Source organism: Podarcis raffonei, chromosome 10, assembly GCF_027172205.1.
Source record: "Podarcis raffonei isolate rPodRaf1 chromosome 10, rPodRaf1.pri, whole genome shotgun sequence".
NCBI lineage: Eukaryota > Metazoa > Chordata > Lepidosauria > Squamata > Lacertidae > Podarcis > Podarcis raffonei.
The window spans coordinates 16,090,291-16,109,767 of record NC_070611.1 but is presented as its reverse complement, the minus strand read 5'-3'; the positions used below and the strand labels follow the sequence as shown (position 1 = coordinate 16,109,767).

Below are 19,477 nucleotides of genomic sequence, written 5' to 3'. Positions count from 1 at the left end.
TTGTCATTGTCATACATAATAACTTTGTAAGAAGAGTGCCTTTTATTCCTTAGACACACAGTTTAAACTAACGGCTTTTTTTTTTCATTTTTCCTCCTTCAGGGATTTCTTTGCAGAACACAAACTTCTAGTAAGTATAACCTTTTCACTGTTCTAGAAATTAAAGTATTAAAATACCCAAGTGGACTTCAAAGCTACTTTAGAGTTTGCCGCTTGAAATTGCCTGCTCAGCTGTAGACATCACCAGTGATTCTCAATGGCTGGCTTGCCAAAATACAGTGGTACCTCGGGTTAAGAACTTAATTCGTTCTGGAGGTCCGTTCTTAACCTGAAACTGTTCTTAACCTGAGGTACTACTTTAGCTAATGGGGCCTCCCACTGCCACTGCACCGCCACCACACGATTTCTGTTCTCATCCTGAAGCAAATTTCTTAACCTGAGGTACTATTTCTGGGTTAGCGGAGTCTGTAATCTGAAGCGCATATAACCTGAAGCATATGTAACCCGAGGTACCACTGTATGCAACAGCACATGAAAGACTTGAATAGCAGCCTTAAATCTAATATAAAAATGGGGCCTGGCTTTTATACAGAGACACTATTAAGCAAAGGAACACCTCCATGTGGAAACTAAGGCTTCTGCATAAGATCTCTTAGTTCAGCTGTTAGTGACCAGTGGCACTGTGGGTTAAATCACAGAGCCTAGGACTTGCCGATCAGAAGGTTTGTGGTTCGAATCCCCGTGACGGGGTGAGCTCCCATTGCTCGGTCCCTGCTCCTGCCAACCTAGCAGTTCGAAAGCATGTCAAAGTGCAAGTTGATAAATAGGTACCGCTCCAGCAGGAAGGTAAACGGCGTTTCTGTGCGCTGCTCTGGTTCGCCAGAAGTGGCTTAGTCAGGCTGGCCACATGACCTGGAAGCTGCATGCCAGCTCCCTCGGCCAGTAAAGCGAGATGAGCGCCGCAACCCCAGAGTCGTCCGCGACTGGACCTAATGGTCAGGGGTCCCTTTACCTTCACATAGAAATTATCATTCCATCACCACTGAATATTTGTGCTTCCTACTTTCTTAATGCCTAACGTCAGCAGCTTTCAAACTTTTTACCTTCATGGGCTGCTATCCACTTCTGCATTTCCCCCCCGTCTATCCCAGGGATCATAGAATCACAGAATTGTAGAGTTGGACAGGACCACAGGGGTCTCCCGTCCAACCCCCTGTAATGCAGGAATCTTTTGCCCAATGTGGGATTCAAATCCATGTCCCTGAAATTAAGAGTGATGGATGGACCAACCTATTTCCAATCTATGTCCGTTTCACAAGTGCTGAATCACAGGGCCAGTCAAGTCCCAATTTTGTGTGTGCGAATAAAACAAACATGCAAAATTTTCATGTAAACTGTATGCACTTTGTACATATGGCAAACACATTCTTCCTTTAAAATGCACATTTCTGTTTGTTTTTCATTGCCTCTCCCAGTAAAATATGCATATATATTTTTGGAAAAACTGCAAAATTTGGAGAAGTGCGTACTCTGGTGGATATCTGTGTTCTGATGTGCATACATAAATCAGAAACCAGCAAATTAGATCTGTTTGATTTAAAATGCTCACCAAATGATTTTATCTTCCACCTCTAGCCTATATCACAGAATCCTCTGTGTCACAGAGGACTCTTGGAAGAAGTGTATGTTGTAGGAAACCCACTCAATTCATATAGAGAGTTGGTCAGACATGTTGGGTCTAATAATCTCAGGAATCGTATTGCACGCTCTGGAACATACCCAACCCTTCTGTGCCACTGAGCTTGTTGTATTATTTATTTCATTTAGGAATCGCTTCCCCTAAACAACCCGAAGCGATTAAACCATAAAAACATCAAGAATAAGTACCTCTCTAAAACAGTTTCAAGTCCAATACAGATACAGATCAAGCCAGAATATCAGGGGCAGTCTCCCGCTTGTTCATCTCTCAAGAAAGATGTGCTAGGCAAACTGCCTTTGGGAGAAAGATCTCCGTCATTGCTGATCTTCCTTCTGAAGAATCCCTGATAAGCTTCCATACATCCACAGGATTCCCCAGAACATGCTTATATGAAAATTCCCATAATAACCTTGGAAAAGCCCTAAGCATGGCACCTTGTGGCATTCCTCCACAGTGAGTAGCACGCATTTGTAAGAATATCCACATTCAGTAGTTCTTGTATTGATCTGATGAAGGTGATGATTGTATTTTGACTTACTGGTTGCTTAGTACAAAAAGTCTCCAAGCAACTTCTGAGAAGGTTAAAAGCCCAAAGATGCCCCAAACCTAATAATAACCCATCAATTAACCCATCAGAAGAAACGCCAGCACCAGAAACATTTAATCCAATAGCCCCTCCATCAGATTGCCATAGAGTCATGTGAAATAAGATCAGTAGATGAGAAATCTTTGTGTCTGTGATAACCAAAATATTCAGACCAAATGGTTTGGAAGGCTATGGTGCCCTCTTGTGTAAATCTGCCATTTAGCCACAGTTTTGCAGGAGTCCTTCCAGTTTGGAATACGAATCCTCAATCCAATACTGTAATAATTTGCCAGAAATATCTAATGGGCTTGACAGTGGAAGAAGAAAACCCCAACATCACTAAGTGTGCTATTAATTTAGTCCCCACCCCCCAAGATAATCAGAGCAGCTCAGGTCCTGTGGGCCAAGGAAACTTTGGTTCATCTGATATTGGACTCCAATTCCCATCATCCCTGAACCTTGGCCTACTTTACTGATGGGAGTTGTAGTTCAGCAAACATCTGGCGGGTCACAGCTTCACCACTCTAGGCCCAGTGGAGCCAGTTCTGATCTGACGCATCAGAAAGGGCAAATATTGAGCTTTTGTCTGCAGAAGAAACCATGAACATCCCTATTCTCTTGAATGCTTCCTAAATGCTTTGCAACCCAACCTGGCTATTGCACTTGCTTTTAAAAACATTCTCTCTCTCTCTCTCTCTTTAAAATAATTTTATTGGTCTTCATGTAAATACAAGAACAACATATAACTTCTGTAACTAGTTCAGTGGTATAGTCGTATAAAGTTTCATATGCAGTACACAGTACATAAGGAATATGTTTATTTATGCATCATCAATTCCATACTCTCCAACAGTTCCACGATGAAAATAGGGACGTCCCATCCCATAAGGATAATTTTACTATTTATACCCTACACATCTTACTGGGTTGCCCCAGCCACTCTGGGCAGCTTCCAACATACATAAAAACATTGTTGTTGTTTAGTCTTTTAGTCGTGTCCGACTCTTCATGACCCCATGGACCAGAGCACGCCAGGCACCTCTGTCCTCCACTACCTCCCGCAGTTTGGTCAAACTCATGCTGGTAACCTCGAAAACACTATCCAACCATCTCGTCCTCTGTCGCCCCCTTCTCCTTGTGCCCTCCATCTTTCCCAGCATCAGTGTCTTCTCCAGGGAGTCTTCTGTTCTCATGAGGTGGCCAAAGTATTGGAGCCTCAGCTTCACGATCTGTCCTTCCAGTGAGCACTCAGGGCTGATTTCCTTAAGAATGGATGCGTTTGATCTTCTTGCAGTCCATGGGACTCTCAAGAGTCTCCTCCAGCACCATAATTCAAAAGCATCAATTCTTCGGCGATCAGCCTTCTTTATGGTCCAGCTCTCACTTCCATACATCACTACTGGGAAAACCATGGCTTTAACTATACGGACATAAAAACATAGTACAACATAAAACATTAAAAAAAACCTTTCATATACAGGATTGCCTTCAGACAATGGTGGTTGGAAAACTCCATACCCTCCAACATTTCTCCAGTGAAAAAAGGGACAGCCTAAGGAAAAGTGGGACATTCTGGGATCAGACAAGAAACTGGGATGGCTTCTCTAAATCTAGGATGTCCCTGGAAAAGAGGGACACTTGGAGGGTTTGCAATTCAAGTATCCTCTCCACAAAGATTCTTGTGTTGAGGGTGGAATTAAAGTACCTTCCGTCTCATTTAAAAAGGAAAAGAATTGAAGCCTTGTCTTGCCAATAGTGCCTATCTTGGAAGTGCCATTAATTACTCTTCTGTGGCGAGGAAGGCATTCCCATAGAGCCACATTCCAAATATTGTTTACCCAGGTTTCAATGGGGATTTCTTTAGGTTGTTTCCAGTATTGGTCTATTGTTAACCAGGCTGCGGATAATAGGAGCCTATCTCTACAGCCTTTCCAGAATATGGGAGAAACGGTAGTGTTTATTTTGGCTAGACATGATGGAGTAGAGTGGCAGAGAATAAGCACTCACAGTTTACATTGTGGGCGCCCTTTGCGGGATCGCGTGTGGTGCTACAGCGTGGCGTAGTGGTTAAGAGCGGTAGTCTCGTAATCTGGGGAACCGGGTTCGCGTCTCCGCTCCTCCACATGCAGCTGCTGGGTGACCTTGGGCCAGTCACACTTCTCTGAAGTCTCTCAGCCCCACTCACCTCACAGAGTGTTTGTTGTGGGGGAGGAAGGGAAAGGAGAATGTTAGCCGCTTTGAGACTCCTGAAGGGGAGTGAAAGGCGGGATATCAAATCCAAACTCTTCTTCTTCTTCTTCTACAGTTCCCAGGGAGCTTAATGGCAAACAGGGGCTGGCCTGCCTCTCAGTGTTATTATTTGCAGGTTCACACCCAGCCTCAGTAATCAAGTTTCTTGCTGGGAAGTGGGGCCAGTCCCATTTATATATAGGGGTGGAGCTGACAATAGCCAGGCAGTTGGCTCTGGAGAGTCACCCTCCCTACCCTCCCTTTGTTTAATGTTTTCTTATTTTCAGGTTAACTTTTTCTTCCTGTTTAGCGGGCACTGCTGCGGTCTTTGACTGGTTGCTGTTGAAGAACCGGGAAGAAATTTTCCTGCATTGGCAGGTTTTGTCTTCCCCGTAGCAATTCGCCACAACTTTGGCGGTTATAGCCTTGGGTGGAATCCTTTGGTCTTTTCTTTTCTTTTCTTTTTTTTAAAGATATTTATTAAAGTTTCCAATTTTTTATACAAACAAAAAACAAACAAAAAGATTAAAAAAAACCATATCGTTCAGAAAACATACTTTTCAATAACAAATTTCTCTGACCTCCTCATACCTCCCCTTCTTGTATTCCATTTCAGGTTATTTGTTCAGCAAATCCCTAACTTAAAGCATTACAGCTTATAATATCACCTTATTTTCTATCCAAACCCTTTTTTTCATCCATGTTCCTTTATATCATTACAGCTAGAAACCACTCAATTTCAATCCAACATCATTCAGCATTCCTTAATTTTACAATATTTCTGTAAATAATCCTTAAATTTTTCCCAATCTTCTTCTGCCGACTCTTCTCCCTGGTCACGGATTCTGCTCGTCATTTCTGCCAATCCCATACAGTCAATCAGTTTCATCTGCCATTCTTCCAGGAATCCTTTGGTCTTTTCTTCCCTATAATTGGGGGGGGGCATGAAGTGGGGACTCACCCCCCTGCAGTGGCGATTCCAGGGTCCTCTCTTAAAAGGGGTTATATAATGGGTTTCACTGGCCATACACTGAAAAGTTGTCAGTGAACTACCCTGCGTGCGGAGATATGGTCTTACGTCTCGCAGAGCACCCCCATATCCCATTTACCCTGATGAGCCCCAGTTCCCCTGGCTGGGGGGCTGGGAGGGGTACTCGCCCAAGGCCTAAGCCAAGATCTTCCTACATTCAGAAGTTTAATAAAGTTGTGGCCTAATTTTAATTCCATATACAGTGGTACCTCGGGTTAAGTACTTAATTCATTCCAGAGGTCCGTTCTTAACCTGAAACTGTTCTTAACCTGAAGCACCACTTTAGCTAATGGGACCGCCTGCTGCCGCTGCACCATTTCTGTTCTCATCCTGAAGCAAAGTTTTTAACCCGAGGTAATATTTCTGGGTTAGCAGAGTCTGTAACCTGAAGCGTATGTAACCTGAAGCGTATGTAACCCGAGGTACCACTGTAACGTCGTCAGAGTCTTTATTCCTTCCTTATAATCCCTGGGGGCTGTGGCTGCCGCAGCCTGGTCATGCAAAGAGGATTTTAAGAGAAGCCTCTTGCCAATGAGCAGAGATTGTTCCTAGGGACAACTCTTAAAAAAACCATTTTCATGCACCTTTTAAATATATAGGTCTATCCACAGGTGGGATTCTTAGCAGCTTCTGCCATCCTGCTTCTGCCTCTCTCTCTCCTACCACCCTGAGAAGCATGAAACTATGGACCACCATGAAGTGTGCAGGACAAAGGGAATGCTCTCTTTTCTTGAGTGTTAAGGGGACACTACATCTTGAGGGTAAGTAGGATTCAATGTGGAATCTCAGCAACAAACAGGTCTGGCGCCATTGCAGGATGGCGACAATGCCTACTCTGGATCTGGTAGTTGTGCCAGAGGCAATGGGTTTTCCTGGGCTTCGGTAAACCCTTTTGTCAGGGACCACGCTGAGGAAGGCTCCCACCCCCTGACCCTGAATCTTCTCAAGAGCAGGAGGACTGTATAGATTTGGAACAGTGGTTCGCAGAGGGGCATAGTTCGGAAGGCAGGAGCTGGGAAATACTGGATGGGGAGCAGCTAGCAGAAGAAACACTAGAAGAGAGAGAGAGTTAACAAATTCATTCCTCCGCTCAGCCCAAGGGCAAGAAGAGCTCAGAAAATCTCAGAAATAGGGCCGGATTTAGGTTTGATGAGGCCCTAAGCTACTGAAGGTAATGGGGCCCTTTATATGTCCAGCTGTCCTTTGTCAACAACAAATTACCGCTGTATTTTGTGTTGAATATACAGTGGTACCGCAGGTTAAGAACTTAATTCGTTCTGGAGGTCCATTCTTAAGCTGAAACTGTTCTTAACCTGAGATACCACTTTAGCTAATGGGGCCTCCTGCTGCCGTTGCGCTGTCGCCGCACGATTTCTGGTCTCACCCTGAAGCAAAGTTCTTAACCCGAGGTACTACTTCCGGGTTAGCGGAGTCTGTAACCTGAAGCGTTTGTAACCTGAAGCGTCTGTAACTTGAGGTACCACTGTATGCTCTATGGTAATTTGTGGACCTAATGGTCTGGAGTACCTTTACCTTTTTATTCAATAATAATAATAATCTCCTTGGCTCAGGGGTCACATAATAATGCTTACCGATGAAACATAAAGGTGTAGCAATTGCTTTATTTTCCAAATAAACACACAAGTTATAATCGATCAGTGGTCAAGTCCATCAACACTGCATCTTTCTGTTTGTTTGCTTAAAGAAGATAGATTTCCAGGGGTGGGTGTGTGCTGAGTAATATTTTTTTTCCTGAAAAGGGGGCGGTAGGCCAAATAAGTTTGAGAAGAGAGCAAGACTTACAAGTATTTCTAAATTTCTTTTTAGAAAATATCCGTGGCTTGGAAATTTGCTATCTCTCAATGGAAACGCAGAACTCTCAGTGTGTAAGAGTGAAGATCTCAAAGGACATAAATGTAAAATCTGCTGTAAGGAAGGTAAATGCTTCATTACACTGTTGTCAAATCTTTGCCATTTTGAGATTTTAAGAACAAGCTATTAAATGCAAGGCTGTGTGTATATATATATATATATATATATATATATATATATATATATATATATCACATTACCCCCCCCCAAAGAATCCTGGGAGCCATAGTTTACCCTCACAGATCTAAAGTTCCCAGCACCCTTAACAAAGCACAGTCGTACTTTGGAAGTCAAACGGAATCCGTTCTGGAAGTCCTTTCGACTTCCAAAACGTTCGGAAACCAAAGCGCGGCTTCTGATTGGCTACAGGAGCGTCCTGCAGCCAATCAGAAGCTGCAGAAGCCATGCTAGATGTTTGGCTTCCAAAAATAATTTGAGAACTGAAACACTCACTTCCAGGTTTCAATCGTTCAGGAGCCAATTTTTTTCAGGAGCCAAGTCGTTCAGGATCCAAGTTACAACTGTACAGTTCCCAGAATTATTTTGCAAAAGTGATGTGCGTTGAATTGATGGTCTATACACAACTGAGACAGCAGAAGCTTACGCTTAACAATGTCTCCCTGCCCCCATTAATATAAACCAGAAAACAAGTGGTTTTGGAATGTAGGATGTTGAGAAGAACTGGGGATGAACGTTTGCCCAGGAACTTATTTCTGACCTACAGTGCTATTGGGCCACCCCAGGCCATTCCCATTTCTTGGCTCCTTGCCTTAGTAATAGTTGAACCAGGGAAGAGCTGCAGGCACTGAAACTATTTGAACAGGATCTGCAGCTCTGATAAGAGAGGAGCAAGCTTTTGATAGTAATTGCTACCACATTTGCAGACGGGTTCGTGTCTGTCTGAAGAAGACACTGTGGTTTATGTTTGCATTGATATTATGAAAGCACCATAATGGCCGTATGTGTGTTGTGTGGGCTTGGGGTATTTCACGTCATTGTTCCCAGATGCCTATATATATATATATATATATATATATATATATATATATAATAAATCCACAGTTAATGAAAAACTAATGATGCCTTCTGCTGTTCGCTTCGCATGTCTGCCGGTCTTCACGAAAACCCTTTATTTCAAAACCGTCAGTTCTAACATACCCCCTCACTTTCTTGAGTCATTTCCAGACTGTTAGGTTTTTTGGGGGGCGGTGGCGGCTGTGGGGTGATTCAATGGGCAAAACTCAAATCTTGCACAGCAAACCTGCTTCCAAGCTACTGTTGTAAACAAAAATTGCCCTTTTCCCTTATGGGGTATCCAAGAGCCCATATCACACTACCCTTTTACTTTTTGGGGTACAGAAAGTGATGGGAAAATGCACTGAAAAGTGTGGAATTACTTGACGAGATGCTGTATAACCTCCCCACCAATCAATCAGAATGAATAATCAATAGATAGTGGCTATTGCAAAATTTGTGCGAAAAGATGCTCTATAAACATGTCATCTGAAAGGAACCTTGAAATTCTGATCTCCAATTCATTCATTTATTCTGCTAGATATTATCCCTTCCTTCCAAAGGAACCTATGGTGGCACACATCAGACAGTTAAAACAATACAATTTAAACTAAAACAAACACATATTTTTGGGGATGGGTGGCCCTGTGGTCTAAACCACAGACCTAGGGCTTGCCGATCAGAAGGTCGGCGGTTCGAATCCCTGCGACGGGGTGAGCTCCCATTGCTCAGTCCCTGCTCCTGCCAACCTAGTAGTTTGAAAGCATGTCAAAGTGCAAGTAGATAAATAGGTACCGCTCCGGCGGGAAGGTAAACGGCATTTCTGTGCGCTGCTCTGGTTCACATACTGGCCACATGACCCAGAAGCCAATAAAGCGAGATGAGCACTGCAACCCCAGAGTCATCTGCGACTGGACCTAACGGTCAGGAGTCCCTTTACCTTTTTTAACACATATTTTAAGCACTTTAAAGCATTTAGAGCACCTAAAAATGTTTAAGAGCAATCACAGTTGCTAATTTCAAGGCTGCCATGACCAGTATCTATCAGCCATGAAATGCCTAGGTATTTAAATTCTTCCTGAAAGCCAATAAGTGAGGGAGAAAGACAAGCACACCAGCAGAGAGGCCATTCCACAAATGGGGAGCTACCACAGAGAAGGCCCCATCATATAGATTTATAGTCAATCTATTCATGGAAAGTGTTTTGTTGCTACATTTCTTTTGCGAACCCTGGACTTAATGCTGGTTTGGGGCTAGAGGTTTGATCATTGTCCCGATTGAGCAGCTGGGCAAACAAACCACACCAAGAGGCGCGTCTGAGACCCTTTGAATAATGCTAGATGCATAGTTTGACGCATATGAGAATGTGCATTCATATTCAGAACTGCTGCTAACGACAGCGTCTTCCCTGCAAGCAGAGCTGAATCAGGGTAAGCTTTAAAACTTGTACAGTCTCATTCGCTGCAATACTGACGAGTGATTCACTGCTGATTTCAGCGAATGATTCCTGTTTAACATAATGCAAATCTTTGAGCATGCTGTGGTGTATACTAGGGTGGTTCATAAAAAACTTTGTTTTGAAAATGCCTGCTCCAAAGGTCTTGTCTTACTACAATAGGGATTATATAACTACATCTGAAATTTCATGCATATCCGTTAATATCGTGACCCTCCTCCACAAAAATAGCTGTTTACTTGGCCGTTTTCCTATGTCGTGAAGGCAGAAATTTCAATTCAGTGGGTCAAGATATTAACGGATATGCATGAAATTTCAGATATAGCTATATAATGCCTAGTGTAGTAAGAGAAGACCTTCGGAGCAGGCATTTTCAAAACAAAGTTTTTTATGAACCACCCTGATGCATACATGTGAGAGTTCTCCTCAGCTTCCTCCTGTGGAACATCTCAATATAAGATGTTGTTGATGGAAAAGTGCTATGAATGAATGAATGTTTGAAATCGCCGCATTCTCAAGGGATCATTGGATCTGAGCAATTGCCAGGACGCTGAGTTTGCTATAGTTTGCATTTTAGCAATGAGCTTGGAATGTGAGGACCTCAGGAAACATTTCCTTGGTAATTCCTCCTGGCAGCTTGCCAGTATGCCATGCCTCTTGATTATTTAAATAGAAAATATACTGTCTTCAAAAACAGGTTTGAACACATCAATCCAGTAGAATCAACAAGACCATAATCTAACCTCGTTTTGGAATCTTTCCAACATGATCTGGAAATTGCCTATAATTCCCTTGATTTTTTTGGTTTGTAATCCAAACAGGTGAAAGTGCAGTTTAACTGCTTTGAAGTCAGTGCAGGACAACATCTCCATGTGACCATGAGGACAATTCCAAATTACTGCGGAGTTAAAAAGGATCAAGAATATTATGTTGAAGGTTGGAATCCATCTTTAGAAATAAATGATGATCTTGGAGGTTGGGAGGGTGTCATGAATGAGAAAATGGAAATTCATACTGACCAGGAAACTGGCAATTTTCACAAATTAGAACTATAATCCCAACTCTTGTCAGAACTGTAATGCCTGCCCTTTTTTACCTTGGCTCAAGATTTACAGTATATAGCTCTAAGTATAAATATACTTACAGTGCTACCTTGGTTCTCAAACTTCATCCGTTCCGGAAGTCTTTTCCAAAACCAAAGCGTTCCAAAACCAAGGCGCACTTTCCCATAGAAAGTAATGCAAAATGGATTAATCCGTTCCAGACTTTTGAAAACAACCCTTAAAACAGTAATTTAACATGGATCTTACTATCTAATGAAACCATTGGTCCATAAAATGAAAGCAATAAACAATGTACTGCAGTCACACAATCAATCAATCAGTAGCTGAACTGGGTTCCACACAATCACAAAAACAAAACAAAAAGAGCCGCAAAATACAACCACAAAATAAATAGCAAAAACAGACAGACCTCAGAGTAACACTCAAAACAGAAATGTGGCACTCAAAATGGAAACATAGCACTCAAAACAGAGCACGTTCGGCTTCCGAAAAGCATTCGCAAACTGGAACACTTACTTCCAGGTTTGCAGTGTTTCGGTTCCATGTCGTTTGAGTACCAAGGCGTTTGAGAACCAAGGTACCACTGTATTAACAAATATGAACCAGGTTGGGTAGATTGGTGATATTTAAGGGTGTTAAGGGATGCGGGTGGCGCTGTGGTCTAAACCACAGAGCCTAGGGCTTGCCAATTGGAAGGTTGGCGGTTCGAATCCCTGCAATGGGGTGAGCTCCCGTTGCTCGGTCCCTGCTCCTGCCAACCTAGCGGTTTGAAAGCATGTCAAAGTGCAAATAGATAAATAGGTACCGCTCCGGTGGAAAGGTAAATGGCGTTTCCGTGTGCTGCTGTGGTTTTCCAGAAGCGGCTTAGTCATGCCGGCTCCCTCGGCCAGGAAAGTGAGATGAGCACTGCAACTCCAGAGTCGTCCACGACTGGACCTAACGGTCAGGAGTCCCTTTACCTTTTAAAGTAGTGTTGGGGAAGGAACTCAATTGAGTTCTCATTTGAAGGTGAATTTGCGCTTTCCAGAATAACACACAAACCAAAACACAGCCACCCTTCAAAATCTGCACTTCTCCAAATTTTGCATTGCAGTTCTTCAGCCAAGTAATTTGTACAAAACTGCAGGTCCTGGGGCAAAGTGTGCCTACAAATTCATATATGGATGCAAATACAGTGGTACCTCGGGTTAAGTACTTAATCCATTCCGGAGGTCCGTTCTTAACCTGAAACTGTTCTTAACCTGAAGCACCACTTTAGCTAATGGGGCCTCCTGCTGCCACTGTGCCGCCGGAGCACAATTTCTGTTCTCATCCGGAAGCAAAGTTCTTAACCCGAGGTACTATTTCTGGGTTAGCGGAGTCTGTAACCTGAAGCGTATGTAACCTGAAGCATATGTAACCCGAGGTACCACTGTATTAGGAAAATTGCATTTCACAGATGTACTTGTTAGGCAAAACATGCATATTGGGAGAAATTCTCACCGCAAACCCTGACGAGTTTTCACGAGGACTTTTAAAAATAAAAACGGTGAACTGATCTGGAAATGTGGAGAACTGAATTGAAGATTAGAAAAAAAATATATCTCAGAACTTGGGAGACACTGAGATTGACAGATTTGTCTACCTCTAGTATAAAGGACCTATAGGGCAGCCCTGCCATGTTAAACCACAAACCCGCAACACGAAAGGGGTGATTTTCATTGGTATCATATCTAGGGACGAAATAATTAAACCTCTCCTCCCCGTTCACTCTAATCCTGGTGAAAATCAGCTCAGCTATATATATATATTTTACAAATCTTGATGTAGTTTCTAACGAAGCATTGAGCATCAAATCTCATTTGACCCTAATCGGCTTCCCAGTAAGACCCAACCAAAAAGCAGAACTTATTGTGAAACTCCATTTAGCGTTTCCATCCAAGCCAAGTAACTGATTCAACTCATGCATTTCTTTTTAGGAAGTGTGTTCTGCCTGACTTCCCTTATTTACAGCGTTTGGTAAATAAAAGAACAGAAAACTCTTTCCAGCTGCTGTGTAGTTTGACCTCCAACGCGTAACACTAAAATGCTTAGCATTTCAGTCAACCGTTAGGTTGCTTTTCATTTTGTAGCATGAGGGAAATACCCCAAATCAGTTGTAAATAGGCTTTTAAGAAGTATCTTTAAAAGAGGGAACAAAATCAAATAAATGTGTGGCCAAATAGCTTCTATCCCATTATGGGAGACCGTGAAACAAACAATAGTTAGATGGGGTGGAGCTGGGCATGAGAAGAGAGGAACTGGATTAGACAAATGCCTGTCTGGTCCAACATTCTGTTTCCCATAGAAGAATAATATTAATTTTTACATTTATTAATTTTATTCAAGGGGTGAAAGGTGGGGCATGGTTGTCCCGTCCCCATTTCCCAGCACAACAGCTCTGTGAGGCAAGAAGACAGTCGTCTCAGAAAAATAAACAATCTGTTTTGAATTTTGCAGATTGCAGAAACAGTGATGTGGAGGAAAATATTCCAGTCTGTTTTGGTAAGCTGAGGTCCAGGAGGTCTAAATTACATGCACTACATCATGTAGAACACTTCCTTTGTTTCTGAATTCTACTAATCATAGTTTGAAACTAATCTGAAACAGAAATGCATGCTTTGGTAAACTATTATTATTATTATTATTATTATTATTATTATTATTATTTGACTAGGATATCCGTACTCTCATTGGAGAAATATGGGGCTTACTCCAAGGTAAATATGGACAGGAATGTAGCCTTGGTGATGTTAATACTGATTGAAACCAAATGTCAAACCCAAATAGCAATCAAATCAGTCATGGAATTCCGGATCTTATATTGACTCACATCAACAGTAAAATTAAAGCACAAACGTTTGTTAATACCATTCTTTCTCTTCCCCCTTCAAGTTTCGGGCATCAGAATCGTTTATGATGTGGACAGAGCAAGAAAAACCATTTTGGTGGATATTTCAGAGGCTGTTCAAGGCACAGATTATTACGTTCGTCTTTGCCACCAGTGGTTTCTTTGTGAAGATGTGGGTCCAGTCGCCTTGGTAAGTGTTTGTAGGAAACAGAAAATGGTCCACTTAGCACATGGGTAGGAAAATTAAGGCCTGGGGCCCAGATCCGACCCAATTGCCTTCTAAATCTGGCCCACGGATGGTCCGGGAATCAGCATGCTTTTACATGAGTAGAGCGTGTCCTTTTATTTAAAATGCATATCTGGGTAATTTGTGTGGCCTGCCTGGTGTTTTCACATGAGTAGAATGTGTGCTTTTATTTTAAATGCATCTCTGGGTTATTTGTGGGGCATAAGAATTCGTTCATTCCCCTCCCATATAGTCCAGCCCCCCCAAGGTCTGAGGGACAGTGGACCGGCCACCTGCTGAAAAGGTTTGCTGACCCCTGACTTAGCAGAAAGAAATGGAATTTCCTATGTTACTAAAGACTTCCAAAGCTCTACTATCATTTTGCACCATGTTCCTGATGAAGAGGCCATATTTGGCAGGACGGGTGCATGCAATGTTTTGCCCTTTGTTGCTCTCTGTTTTCCTATCTTCTCTTCTCTTTCTTCTACCTTTCTCTTTGCTCTTTTCTTCCCCCAATTCTGCCAGCATCTTGGGATCTAACAGTGGAGGCTGCTATCCCTTGAGACTTATAGGGGGGAATGCAGAGAAGGCCAACAGGAAGCAGAGCCAGAGCCAATGATTGTTGTTGTTTAGTCGTTTAGTCGTGTCCCACTCTTTGTGACCCCATGGACCAGAGCACGCCAGGCACTCCTGTCTTCCACTGCCTCCCACAGTTTGGTCAGACTCATGTTGGTAGCTTCGAAAACACTGTCCAACCATCTCATCCTCTGTCGTCCCCTTCTCCTTGTGCCCTCCATCTTTCCCAACATCAGGGTCTTTTCCAGGCAGTCTTCTCTTCTCATGAGGTGGCCAAAGTCTTGGAGCCTCAGCTTCAGGATCTGTCCTTCCAGTGAGCACTCAGGGCTGATTTCCTTCAGAATGGATAGGTTTGATCTTCTTGCAGTCCATGGGACTCTCAAGAGTTTCCCCCAGCACCATAATTCAAAAGCATCCATTCTTCGGCGATCAGCCTTCTTTATGGTCCAGCTCTCACTTCCATACATCACTACTGGGAAAAGCATAGCTTTAACTATACGGGCCATTGTTGGCAATGATAGGCAGAGCCAAGTCATTCCAGTTTTTGCTCCCATCATCGCCCTTGCTTTCTACAAAGGCAACACTGAGATTAAGAAGGTGGTGGCAGTGGCTGACAGCCAGTGTCCTCCCTAAACTGGCAGATGACGGTTAACCGAGGACAGAGTGAGGTTGGTGGGACACCATAATGGACCAGCCTCCACTAACTTCTAGTCCTGAGCTTCAGAAAAAAAGGCACTCTAAAGCAGAGATAGAGAATTGGTGGTCCTCCAGATATTGCTGAGCTCCAAGTTCAGGGGTCCTTCACCTATATTGCATCCAGTATTGGAAGGAGAACAGCACCTTGAGGCTTGATTACTGCATTGTGTTGTATGTGGAGCTGCCCTGGACCTGGTCTGAAAGCTCCAATAGGTGCAGAATAATAATAATAATAATAATAATAATAATAATAATAATAATAATAATAATAAATTTTATTTATATCCCGCCCTCCCCAGCCGAAGCCGGGCTCAGGGCAGCTAACAACAATAAAACAATACAAAAGTACAACACAAACAACACTCTAAAATCATTCATTATAAAATTAATTAAATTCAAGCCACTGGCCACCATTGGGCCAGAGCTCCGCGAAGATTGCCGAGGGAGGGAGTCAGGCTGTGCTCTGGCCAAAGGCCTGGCGGAAGAGCTCTGTCTTGCAGGCCCTGCGGAAAGATGTCAGGTCCCGCAGGGCCCTAGTCTCTTGTGACAGAGTGTTCCACCAGGTCGGAGCCACAGTCGAAAAAGCCCTGGCTCTAGTTGAGGCCAGCCTAACTTCTCTGTGGCCTGGGACCTTCAAGATGTTTTTATTTGAAGACCGTAAGTTTCTCTGTGGGGCATACCAGGAGAGGCGGTCCCGTAGGTACGAGGGTCCTAGAATGCAACAGCCGGACTGACGATGGGGGTGCGTGGCTGAGAACTTGGACCTCCATTGTTAAAACATCTGCAACGGCTGCCCATCTGCTGCTGAGCCAGGTTCAAAGGCCTTGTGTTAATTTACAAGGTCCTGAACTATTTATATTAGGGGCTGCCTAAACCCTTATATCCCGGCTCAATCACCGAGATCATCTGCCGACGTATCATTGGTTGTCTCCCAAATTGGCAAAGCTCATTGGCATCAACACAAAACACAGTCTTTAGTATTATTGGCCCAGGTCTATGCAATGGTTCTCTTGTCAATTCAGCAGCTGCCTTCTGATTCAAACTTTAAAAACCTCCTGAAAACTATTCTATTCCATCAGGCTTATACAGGCCATACCACTTTCCATAACTGTTGATGGTCCCCAATTTTGATTTTTATGTGTTTTTATTATATATAAATAGTATTGTAAAATGCTTTTGTATTTTTTCTTAATGCAAACATAGAAAGCATTGATAACGTTATTCTCCATGAAAAGAATACATGGGGAATTTTCTGAAAGGTTATTTACTGTGCAGAAATACTTGACTTATTGCAGGGTATTCTGCAATTTCAGGTACAAGGGAAGGACTTGGTGAAACCGGTCTCTTTACAGTACACTCAGATGTTGCCTTGTCTATGTATCGAGGTAAGTATTTTCAACATGGTTGAATGTGTAACCTGGTTAGAAAACGCAGTAGCTAATTGAAGGAGCATTATTTCTGAGAGCAGGGCAAAATCCTTGAACAGGAACACAACTAACTAACATGAATGCATTTAGTAATGAGGGGCTTTGTGGATAAGAATTCATTCAAAAATAGATTTTAAACTAGCTGGTTATTTGAACTAATGGATCTTCCTGTTTGGATTGCAGGCATGGCCAGCGACCCCCGACGCACAGAGAACCCAGTTGTGCCCATTTAAAAATGGCAAGTAAAATATGGTTTTTTTGCTCTTTTGAATGGACGCTATGCGGTCAAAGAAATGATTGTTAAGGGGAAGGTGAAATCACAGGTAGCATGATAGTAGGCTATCCGATCTGTTTTTGTCTGAATTTTCCGCAGATGTGTATCCAGATTTCTGAATTTTGCCTAAAATACTTGTCCAGCATATCAAAGGTCCTTTAAAAATGACAATAATGGATCATAGGCCTGTGTCTGCACTCTCATGGTAGATAGCAACCAGTGCCAGATTTACGTATAAGCTGAACAAGCTACAGCTTAGGGCCCCACTTTCTTGGGGGCCCCAAAAATATTTAAAGAAAAAAACAACAACTAGATGTACATTTCCAAAATATAAGATAAAAAACAAATAAAATAAAACCTACATACAGAAACAGTGTTTTGTGTTGTGTAGGCTCCTATGATGTAAGTAATGGGCCCCGCCTGCTAGCCTGCTCCCTAAAATATCACTGGTTTGCTCCTTTCTATATATAGGGTTGTATTTCACTATTAATATCCTTATAATTGTATTTCAGTTCAACAATGACTTTGATAAAATACATATTTGCTATGTGCAAATGGCTTTAGATACCTATTAGGTCCATAAATTACCATATAGCATACATTCAACACAAAGAAACAGCGACAATTTGTTGTTGACAAAGGACAGCTGGATATATAAATGGGCCCCATTACCTTCAGTAGCTTAGGGCCTCATCAAACCTAAATCTGGCCCTGATAGCAACAGAGCCACATCTCACTCCCAGCCAACAAAATGGTAGGTGCTTATAGCTAGCTACCATTGGGGAGGAGTTGAGTTCAGCATCCCGGACACTTGAGTTATATAATGTGCTTTTACGCAGCCTTCATTTCCCTCCTGTGTTGGTTTTAGATACCAAGGCCCTGTGGGACAACGTTATTTATCATCCCAACACAAAAACACTGGAATGGGAAGCAGCCTGCCCTGTCCATGTTACTGTCAGCCTTTGTCAGCTCATGAAGACCAATGATCAGTGCGTTGATCTAGAGAACACGGCAAATATCGCTGCAGAGAAAGTAAGCACAAAAGAGCAAATATATGCACTGGGTCTAGTATTTCTGCATGTAGTCATTGTGTGGGAGGGCAAACTTGGTTTCACCTGAAGAAGAACTTTGAAACAGTAATTGGCCAAAACGCGTTGGTCTCCTTTGAAAACAAATTTCTTTATTCGTTCCCCACAAAATAGAATTTTTTATGGCTAATTTTAATAATACATTATTTCATTCTGAAATAGGCATTCTGAATGCGTTTGAATACAAGACATGTGACTGGATGTGCATTTTGGTACATATTTTTTATTGATTTTTTTAAAAAATTAACATTCCAAATTATTACAAATCAAACCAAATTACTTTAATTTAATACAATTCCTTAAAATCAGGTTTCCTGATCCTGTTGCAAACATATGTCGATCATTTCCTCCCGTAGCTGCATCATCTCTTATTTAATGTCCAATTGTCATCCTTCACTTGTCGTTAGTCCATTCTCGCAGCTGACAACATTTTTTCCTCCTTACAAACAGCACCTCTGCTACATTTTATACTTATAATATCCATTTCACGTGTGTAGTTCTTCATATACATTGTTCTAGACCTGGTGTGCTGGGAGAGTTAATAACTATCTTTCATTGTTCAGTTCTTTGCAACGTTTATCTGTGGTAAAGATAAACCTGCTCTGAGACCCCACAGCTAATTCTCCCCTGGCCTCCTCGCTGGCCCAAGTACGACCAATTCAGCCAGCTAGCCATGGGGATTATCTAATTGATTTTTGATTTTTGAATTTTATTGTCATTCATGTTTTTATACTGTATTTCGTGCTGTTTTTATAATTAAGTTTTTTAAAGTGTTTTAAATTTTTTGTTAGCTGCCCTGAGCCCAGTTTTTGAACCGGGAAGGGCGGGGTATAAATAAAATTATTATTATTATTATTGGTACATTTTTTTTTAAGCGGAGGACAGTACTGCAAAATGTTAAGAGACTGGGGAAAAATTGAAGGATCAATCTGTTTGAACATTCCTACCCTTGTGTCCACAAGCTATATGCAGATATACATCAGTTTGAATGTGCCTAGGATGTGTTCAAGGAGGGGGGGGTGAACAAAGGTTCAGAGTAGGACACGACATCTGTACTCCATGCATTCACTAAAAATGCCACCCACACGAGGCTTTGATGTACACCAAGTCAACTTTTAGCTGTCAGTTAGTAAGTCAAGTTTACACCAAGTCAGGCTTAGCTTTCAGTTCAGTAAGGAATATCTTTGCAATGCTTATAAATCAATAATCTTTCCAATGCATCTAAAATCTAGCTATGCCAATGGCTGTTTTTCTCAGACGATGCCAATAACTCTCTGATCACTCTGTTTTCAATCAGGTAAAATATTCTCGAGTTGATGCACAGCCAAACCTTTGCATGAAGGTATATTTTTTCCCTTGTACATTATTTCC

General features: G+C 42.2%; 1 protein-coding gene across 1 annotated transcript in view; it reads left to right on the top strand.

Annotated features, from left to right (window-relative positions):
- Nucleotides 1-19,477, top strand: part of IL17REL (interleukin 17 receptor E like) — a 53,667-nt gene that overhangs the window by 16,692 nt on the left and 17,498 nt on the right. The window contains exons 2-11 of the mRNA XM_053406562.1: nt 103-130; nt 6,156-6,305; nt 7,372-7,481; nt 10,708-10,822; nt 13,429-13,473; nt 13,864-14,009; nt 16,631-16,702; nt 16,928-16,982; nt 17,887-18,050; nt 19,404-19,448. Coding sequence (XP_053262537.1) covers nt 103-130; nt 6,156-6,305; nt 7,372-7,481; nt 10,708-10,822; nt 13,429-13,473; nt 13,864-14,009; nt 16,631-16,702; nt 16,928-16,982; nt 17,887-18,050; nt 19,404-19,448 — 930 coding nt within the window. The remainder of the gene's footprint in view (nt 1-102; nt 131-6,155; nt 6,306-7,371; nt 7,482-10,707; nt 10,823-13,428; nt 13,474-13,863; nt 14,010-16,630; nt 16,703-16,927; nt 16,983-17,886; nt 18,051-19,403; nt 19,449-19,477) is intronic.